Source organism: Lepidothrix coronata, unplaced genomic scaffold (assembly GCF_001604755.1).
Source record: "Lepidothrix coronata isolate B3197 unplaced genomic scaffold, Lepidothrix_coronata-1.0 Scaffold173, whole genome shotgun sequence".
Taxonomy (NCBI): Eukaryota; Metazoa; Chordata; class Aves; order Passeriformes; family Pipridae; genus Lepidothrix; species Lepidothrix coronata.
In genome coordinates, this window is record NW_016690353.1 from 562,178 (window position 1) to 572,070 (window position 9,893).

Below are 9,893 nucleotides of genomic sequence, written 5' to 3' on the forward strand. Positions count from 1 at the left end.
CTTCTCCTGGGCCACCTCGCAGCTCAGCGTGGCATCTTCTGAGAGTGCAGCTTTCACCTCTTTCTTCACTTTGTCCTTTTTGATGAAAGCATCTTCTGCCTCTGCAGTTAAACGGTACAAGGGCAGATTTTGAAAATTAAGCTCTCTCACACACAGATCCCTTCCTAAATGCACACACACCAGCCTTTGGAGTGTGCTGCTGAAATGGATTTCCCATTCACGTTCCCTCCCAACAGCATCAGCTGAACTGCTAACATTTGAATTACATCAAATACTGGTAGTCCAAGACATGGCCCCAAAGCTGTTTTTATTTCCACCACTGTCGTTCTCCAAAATCTGCAGAAAAGAAGTTCACATATCCCAAAATCCAGCAGCACACAGGATAGGTGGATGAGGTCTGTAAGAAGTCAGTTCGCTGACTTAAATTCAGTTTTGCCAAGAGCTGCAATTGCAGCAAAAGCAAAGATAACTTTGGGAAACAAACTTTGTGAGCCTGTTTTGCATCTGTATCTTTATTTTCCAAATGTTTTAGAGATGTGCCATCCCAGAACTGTGTTTCTGTAGCGAATGAAGATTAGCCAGCTCCCATGGAATTTCCCTTGCACTGCACCATGTCATAATCAAAAAGAAATTTAATGTATAATGCTTTAAATTCCTTGAGATCCAACTGAGGGATGCCAAGGTTAAAACTTGTTCTTGTTATCATGGTGATATCTGGTTTTCTCATCTACTGCTTCTGACAACAGTTGTAGTATTTCCATTCATAATAAAAAGGTTTCCTCTATAATGAAGTTTATTTCAGAAAGGAGCTTCCATGAGATAATGCCTGTGCTCAGATTTGCTGTGCCTTTTAATTTCTCCTGCCACTACTGAATTCCCAGTTTGCTATCAGTGCATTTTCACCAGATTCCCAGGGAAATTCCCCGATGATCTTCAGCCTAACCTGAGTTTGGACTACAGAAATCCACTGCATTTTTAGTTTCAAAAGAAGGGAGACAGACATAATAGCACAAAGATGGTTTCATGAGTAAACCAACACCACAGTCGCTGCCTGTTGAGATGGAGTTTGCAAAAGCCACATAACTTTCCTCTCCTGCAATTTTTTTAGGTTAAAACAGGGATGAAGCACATTCCCTCACCTGTGACATGGATCTTGAAGGTGAGTTTCTGGCCAGCAGCCTCGCAGCTGTACTCCCCAGCATCCTTCTTCTCCACCTGACCCACCACCAGACGGCGAGATTTGCCCTCGGACTCCACCTTGAACTTCTTGCTGGAGGTGATCAGCTTCCCATCCTTGTACCACTTCACCTCAGTCTTGTCCTGGGCCACCTCACAGCTCAGAGTGGTGTCCTCCTTCAGCGCTGCCTTCACCTCCCTTTGCACTTTGTCTCTGTGTTCAAACACGTCATCTGCAAGATTGGAAAGCAGGGAAAAGAAATGAAAGCTTCGCCTCCAAGATCACGTGGTGTTGGGGTTTTGGTGAGACACCACCTGGTGCATCACAGCTTAAATAAATCAGCTGTGGAATGAAAAAAGGCTGAAAGAGTCAGAGTTAAGCAAACGCTCGATGAAGCACTGGCAGGAACAATTTACTTCCAGGCATCACATTTTCCAGCTGCTGCTCATTTGGGCAGCAAGAAGAACTTCCATGCCTGATCTTAAGGCTGGTACCAGCTTTCCTGCAGGCCCTCTGGGGGGTCCCTCTCTACAGGTCAGGCAGGATGGGCTCTCCTGGGAAAGCAGGGTGTGTTTTGTTCACTTGAAGGGAAGTCTGGGCTGCACAGTCACAGTAAACAGGACAAACTCCAGGCAGGATCCTTCATTTGCCAGTGCCGACCTCATGGCTGGGCCCAAGGGATATTTAGGAAAAAATCAATAATAACATGAAATAAATGCATAACAGGTGGAGCACCTTCACAGACATTTATATAGAGCTGTATCCTTATGGAACAGCATCACTTCCCAGGCATATTCTACAGAGCACATGCTACTAATGGTACAAAATCACAGTCATAAAGTAATTCAGGTTAGGAGTGATTTCTGGAGGCCACCCAGTCCCACTTCCCCTCTCAGAGCAGACGAAATTACACCAAACTCTGCACAGTCATGTCCCACTGAGTCCTGAGTATCTCCAGCAATGGAGACCCCACAACCTCAAGGCTCCTGTTCCAGAGCTTGGCCATCCTCATGGTGCAAATTTTTCCTAATGTCTTTTCAGAACCTCCCATACAAGTTCCAACTTGTATATTTTATCTCTCCTCCCATCACCCCGGATCTTTGAGAAGACACAGAGCTGTGGACTCCATATCCTCTTATTAAACAGATGCAGGCAGTAATTAAAGCTCCCTTTTGCTTTCTCTTCTCATCTCTAGGCTGAACAAATCCAGTTCTCTCAGCCTCTCCTCATATGACATGTGTTCCAGCCCCCTAATCATCTTGGTCTCCTCCAGTGGAGCTGTGCCAGGAGCATCTTGGATTTCCAGATGGAATGACTGCCAGATACTCCAATCAAACAGACACTGAATTAAGAACAGTAATTTGATTTTAGGCTTGGTTTTGATAAGTTCCAAGGACATAATTTTAGAAGCTGGACATGAGAAAGAACGTTGGAGGTAGGGATCCTAAGATGATACAGTAAATAGAGGAATAAAAAAAAAATCTCTGTAATAAACTTCTTTGGAACTACCAAACTTGCATGAATTATGAGAACTGATCCATGAAGAACAGATCAACAAATTATTCAATACTCAGTGTGGAACTTGCTACCTCCCCACTAAAGTGCTCAGAATTTATATCTTACCCAGCAGAAAAACAGAAGAGAGAGGATTACTAAGGCCAGCAAAAAATATATACAATCCTTTGTATATATAAATCCTTTAAAAGACAGAGCACAAATAAGGAATGAAAAAAGGAGAACTCTGCTGGAAAGTTGTGTCTCTGGGGTTAGGAATTGACAGTGGTGCAAAAAGTGTGGGTTACAAATTTCAGAGCACTTCCTGTGACACTTCTGAAGAGAACAAGCCAATGCTCCTGAAAAGTGTTGTCCTACGGGCCGATTTCTTCATTTTGGCTCTAACCCTCTCTAGACAGATATTTTCCCCTTCATTATAAGCAATGGATTACACTTCCCATCCCTGGAAGTGCTCAAGGCCAGGTTGGACGAGGCTTGGAGCAACCTGGTCCAGTGGAAGGTGTCTCTGCCCATGGCAGGGAGTGGGATGAGATGATCTTGAAGGTCCCTTCCAACCCAAACCATTCTGGGATTCTATCACACAGAAGGAGGCTGAGTGAGGGACTCCTAGGCTCACATTTGTGCTCCATCCCAGGTAATTCTCTTCAGTGAGAGCTTTCAGTTGCTTGAATTTCCCTCAGGGTAATTTGTATTTTACACAAGCTCACGTTGGTATTTCTGCTCAGTTCTATCTTCAGCCAGCAACAAGGGGATAACAAAGATTATCTGGGGTTAAAGCAAGAGATCAGAATGGATCAGAAGATCCATTTTCTATTTCTAGTTCCACAGCATTCTTCCTTAGCAGTCTTGAAGGAGGACCTAGATGAATCCCATCATTTCTGCCTCTACAGTGACCAGCAAATCTCTCAGTGGCAAGAGAGGGCCTTTTCTTCTCTACTTTCTGATATTTACCCATTTGCTAAATCTGACAAACAGCCTCTCCTCAACAGCAATGGGCTTGGGCAGCAGTCACTTATATACTGGAGACAAAATGCCCCTCCCTCTTTCCATGGTACCCAAGTACCTCAAAGCCTGTGATATGAAAAACACTTTGAGGTACAACACTCTCCTTACCCCTGTTTACAGAAAAGATGTGAGAGGCAGAGAAGTTTGGTAAGAGTGAGGAACCCCCCACATCAACCTACAGAGGATGGTGCTATTTCCAAAAAAAAAGTGAACCCTCATAGTCATGAATATGACTCTTTCAGAAGCCCTAAAAGCAGGTCAATCTTTGGGTTTTAACCCAAAAGACCCATGAAACCTTCCATTATTGCTGTCAACAGCTTTCCCCACTCGCTCAGCTGCACACAAACAATTGCCAGGACCACTTCAGTTCCTGTGAAGGAAAAAGGTCTCCTGGACCCAGATGAGGAGATCCTTCCAGAGGAAGCTACAAAGAGCTTTTCCTTCAAACACTGTGAGAAGATCCTTTACTGATTTCTGCCTTTCACAGTTTGATTTATAATCTGCTGCAACTTTTTTAAGGGTTTCTTCTATCAAATGCATTCCTTGTTTGAAATAAAATGGCAAACTCAGTCTTACCCTGTACTGTTCCTACAACCTGCATAGAGCTAGAGGGAAAAAAAAAAAAAGGTCACATAACTGAGCCATGGAATAAGTATTACCACAGTTTTTCTGGCACAAGGGATAACGAGGCAGATTTGTCTCCAGTTTCCTTGCAGGGTCATCCCCCAGCAATGTATATCACAGAATGCAGACGTGGCAGAGCAAGTAGAGTGAAACCCAATAGTTTGTTCCTCAGCAAGGCCCACAGCTGGCAGTCACATGAGTCCCAGTGCTGTAACATCATGGGATACCTGGGAGCAGGCCAGCCCCAAACCACCTCCGGCGTGGAAGATACTTAAAATCACTCACAGCTAGGTCCAAAATAAAAGGTTCAGTGGTGTGATCAGGGCACCAGGCTGGGAAAATGCCAACACTTCTAAAAAGACATGGTTAGATTCCTGTGTTGGGCGAATCTCACGAGAAAAAGGACAAATCTTTGCACCAAATCCAATTGTGTTGCCCCACATCCCTGGGATGTGCTTTTAATTGATGTGCCTTTAATTGAATGCTTCTTTGAGGTTTTCTTGTGGTCCACAGTCAGAAAAGAAACATCTACATCAAATTTAGTTATTGTTCCCTTGAAACACTGTCAAGCGGGACAGAAGAAAGGAAGATGAGAAAGGAAGTACTGCGTGACTTTTTTTCCACAAAAATAACTGGCAGCAAGGACAGAAATGGGTGCACTGATGATTCATCAGCACACACAGACTTCTGAATATTGATCTGAACTGACACTTGAACCTCTCTGTGTGGTGCAATTCCACTTGAAGTCAGGTTGGCAAAACTCAGCAAAGCCACATCTCTTGTACAGATGTGACAGAAAAACTCTGTCCCAGTAGAGACAGAAACTACAAATTCTAAGAATGCAACTACAGACCCTTAAAGAGTGGAAGGATTATGTTATGCTTGTCTTGTTCTCATGTCCTTTTTCCTTATCACCCTTCCTGGTCAAAATCAGGGAAAAGACTACTCGGCCTTAATGGGCTTTTTCCCAAAGCATCCAAACACATGCCCTTAATACTGATCTTCAAGAATAACCATTTAAGTTCTGCTGCAGACCCATACAGAGCAAGGCTTAAAGTTAACCTATGTCACTAGGAAACTTCACAGCTACAGCAAAAAAAAGGTGTAATAAGGCAATCCCTCACCTGCAACATGGATCTTGAAGGTGAGTTTCTGGCCAGCAGCCTCGCAGCTGTACTCCCCAGCATCCTTCTTCTCCACCTGACCCACCACCAGACGGCGAGATTTGCCCTCGGACTCCACCTTGAACTTCTTGCTGGAGGTGATCAGCTTCCCATCCTTGTACCACTTCACCTCAGTCTTCTCCTGGGCCACCTCACAGCTCAGAGTGGCATCTTCTGACAGCACAGCTTTCACCTCTTTCTGCACCTTCTCCTTGTGGACAAAGGCATCTTCCGCCTCTGAAATAGGGAAACAATTTTAAAATATACATGAGATGTAAATAACTTGTGGCAAGAAGATATTACATGTATTTGGTGTAGGTGCTCTGCAGGATCTTGGGCTTGGCAGCGCTGGGTTAACCATGGGACATGATGATCTGAAAGGACTTTTCCAACTTAAATAATTCTTTAATTCTATAATAATTTCTGGTAAGTAACATAGCTTTGCAGTTCTTTTTATCACATAAAACCCTCAAAAAACAGTCCATGCAGTTATACCTCTCTGACTCCTCTTGATGAACAGCTCGACCACCTCATTTTCAAATTTCTTGTAATGAAGACAAAGATAAAATTCCTCCATTGTGTCTTTATGATATTCCTATTCCCCACATTTGGAACGAGCCAAATACAACTCAACTACAAGTTGTCACCTCCACTATCACATTACTTACAGGATTTTAACAGGTATTTTAGATTAAGACTGGGCGTTGTTCAGAAAATATCGTGTAACCCAATCCCAAAGAAATTACAAACACACAGTTCTTAATATGGAAAAATACTTGACCTACATAGCATATAAAACTGTCCTACAAAAGTTGAAGTATACTTTTATTTCCTAAAAAAAAAAATCTCTGATTTTTCAGCAAACAGGCCACAGGGAATCTTGTTTTAATACTCAACAAAAGATACAAGAATCAAGGGTTTAAAATCACTTTCTTCCATGGCACCACTTTGAATTTCCATCTCAACAAGTCCAGTTGGCATCAGAAGAATATCTTGTGTATTTACCAGTTAATTAGGTATATGCATTGATAAAATTCAAGTGTCACCTTACTAAGTAGCACTGACTGAGAAATTGCATCTTTTATTCATTAATGATTGTTTTGCCTGGTTCTCCTTTAACCAAAAACTGATGTGGTCACGCCTTTAGCTTTTATATTAATGTACATTTGAGATGTGGAAGGAGAAATAGACCCTAAATAAATGAGCTGCTACATTTTTTCCCCCACTGATTTTCCACAAGACATAACTGCACAAGAAGGGTAACATATTTCTGGTGGGCCCACTTGATGGACATCACACAGCAAAGGCAGCCTATGACTGTTTGGGTTCCCAGGTTTTTACTGGAGCACTGAAGTCCATGATTTTACTGAACAGAAGCACCAGCTCCACAGGAAATGCTGGATTACCAAGTGGATGGGTTTCCCAGTGCATTCCACCTGCAGTGCAAACGTGGAAGATAATTCATCCACCCAGACTGAGGTATTTGGGTCATCTGGTGAAGGTGACATTGAGAAAGAAACGTGTTGAGGGGCTGGAGAGTGTCCAGGGAAGGGAATGGAGCTGGGGAAGGGGCTGGAATGCCAGGAGGGGGTGAGGGAGCTGGGGGGACTCAGCCTGGAGAAAAGGAGGCTCAGGGGGACCTGGCTCTGCAAATCCCTGACAAGAGGTGGAAGGTTGGGCTCTGCTCCCAAGTAATTAGCAACAGGACGAGATGAAATGGCCTCAAGCTGTGCCAGTGGAGGTTGAGATTGGATATTAGGGAAAATTTCTTCCTGGAAAGGATAGGCAGGCACTGGAAGGGGCTGCCCAGGGCAGTGGTGGAGTCCCCACCCCTGGAGGTGTCCAAGGAAGGGCTGGACGTGGCACTCAGTGCTCTGGGCTGGGGGACAAGGTGGGGATTGGTCACAGGTAGGACTTGATGACCTTGGAGGTCTTTCCCAGCCTCAATGATTCCGTGACCTTAAAGGCTCATGGTTCTCCCTGGCAGTCATGGTGAGCCCCTTCCATAACCTGTGTCCCTCCCTTCCTCTCCCAGTCACTCTCTGCAGCCTCCCAGGGCCATCCTTTACTCCTCCTTGCCGACTTTCTCTTCTGCATCCCATCTCATCATGTCTGTGCTCTGAGTGGCAGCAGCTGCCTGGGAGGGTGAGGAGAAGGGGTAAACTCAGGTCAAGATCCTACACTGCTGACTGTGTCACTACCCACCATCCTGGAGCCACATCACAGCCTTGCTATGAACATTGCACAGCCCATGGAAAGAGAGATATCCTGCAGGGAGCAAACCAGAGCAGGAATCCGGCTTATAGGCTTTAAACTTGAGTTCCTCTGTTTATATTGGCTGTGGAAAGGGTGTAAGGAGGTGTCATTGCCATTTAGAAGGCACGTGGCCTATGCTGGGTGATGCAAAACTCCTCAAAGGCACGTGGCAGCAGCATTTCGGTATCTAAAAGAGCTCAACCACACACCAGGGCTCGCATTCAAAACTGGTTTCAAAATTATAAAGATTTACTGTCCATTTACAACCTGGATTTGGAATGTGCAGGGTGCACTAAATGAGTTACAGACCAGTCTGTGTCCATGGGTGCTGTGTTTAAAGTGTCAACTTAGCAGGGAAGGAACATTCCTGCTCCGTCTCACTTGTCCTCTTCACTCCTGAGCTTCAATATAAACCATTTTTATAGTGATTAGGAAATGGGACTAAAACTTTTAACCAGCTCCTGAAGTGATTTACATAGTAATTTGCCTTATAAATTTATTTTAAACTTGAGCAAGTTTATTCAGTGTACGTGACATTTCCAACCTCAGCCAAAACTGGTCAGGGAAGTTTCAGTGGAACTGAGGAAAACCATTTTCGTCACATGGAGCTTTCTCCATTTTCAAATATGGATTTCCCTGCATACCATGAATCTTGAAATAATAAGATTTCAGAATCAGCTCTTTTTCTACACGTCCAACCCAGTCCCAAGGTGTGCAGTACCCCGTTCTTTTTATATTAATGCAAAAAAGCCACAGCTGCATCCCAAAACTCAACACTGAGGGTCTAACCTTCAACCTGCCCTTAAACAGGGCGGGCTTTGTGCTCCCAGTGGAGCCCTGAGGTACAGGAACCCTCTGAAAAGCTTTCCAAGTGCAAGGGTAACGGGATAAATTAAGACCCAGAAAGCCGCCGGACTTCGGGATAACGGAGTAAGAGACGAATTTCTGCCGCGAAAGATCCAACCACCCAGAGTACTCATAATCCCTCCTGACTTTCACACTGGATCGTTTTCCAGCCAGTGCTGGACTGGGATGTCATGTTACAGTTGTTCCCATGAGGAATACAGCAACGGTAGCCAGGCAATCTCTCCTCTTACAGCACAGGGGGAGGGTGTTGCGTTACCCTGCGCCGCCGGGAAGTCATCCGGGCTGAGAGGGCTGAAAACCTTTGGGTTCTGAGGCAGACAGCTAAGAACAGCCCTCAGAGACAGAAATTCCAGTGGAAAAGCACTAAATTTCTGTGTTTTCTATCTATACCTCTGCAGGAATTTATGAACCAGTTTAAACAGCTGATCATGTACTTGGTTCATACCAATTTTGCCCAGAGAAGCTGTGGCTGCCCCATCCCTGGAATTGTTCAAGGCTACATTGGACAGGGCTTGGAGCAACCTGGGATAGTGGAAGGTGTCCCTACCCATGGCAGGGGGGTTTGGAACTAGGTTATCTTTAGGGTTCCTTCCAACCCAAACCATTCTAGATTTCTTTGATGATCTTTCCATCACTGTTCATGTTGAATTTTCTCTGGAAGGTGCCTCTCAGTTCTATCCTTACTGTAACTCATCCTTCACTGAAACTGGCAGCTCTCTCAGGCAAAAGGATGAGCTACAGAATTCATGGCAAAGAGCCAAAGTGCCCCAGCTCACACCCTGGGTACCCCACACAGGGTGGAGTCAATGGACTCCCAACACAGTTCCTCTTCTACACAGTTGATAAAATGCCAAACCCCTGCCAGACTGTGGTCCCAGGGGGTTTGGTGCTGTAAGAAAGCAGAGGAGAAAGTAGATTTTCTGTTCTGATCAGCTCTGAGACTGGAATTGTAGTGTTAACAAAGAGGGATTTGGCTGTAAAGATAGTAGAGTGTTATTAATATTAAATAAAAATTAAAAACAATCAAACTCTTTCTTATCATCCAATTCAGAAATAATCACTCAGAATGGTACTGATTCCATGGCTAACTAGGGCCTGAAATAAAATTTACCAGACCTCTTGCAAAATATACTGAGACCAAAGAAATCCTAGAATCATTTAGGCATGGAAGATCATCAAATCCAACCATTAACACTGTGCTGGCAGGTCCATCACTAAACCACGTCCCCAAGGGCCACATCTACAGGGCTTTTAAATCCCTCCAGGGGTGGTGACCCCACCACTGC

General features: G+C 44.5%; 1 protein-coding gene across 1 annotated transcript in view; it reads right to left on the minus strand.

Annotated features, from left to right (window-relative positions):
* The window catches only part of OBSCN (obscurin, cytoskeletal calmodulin and titin-interacting RhoGEF), a 187,812-nt gene that overhangs the window by 144,336 nt on the left and 33,583 nt on the right, over window positions 1–9,893 (minus strand). The window contains 2 exon segments of the mRNA XM_017830010.1: window positions 1,140–1,409; window positions 5,446–5,721. Of these exon segments, the coding sequence (XP_017685499.1) occupies window positions 1,140–1,409; window positions 5,446–5,721 (546 nt within the window).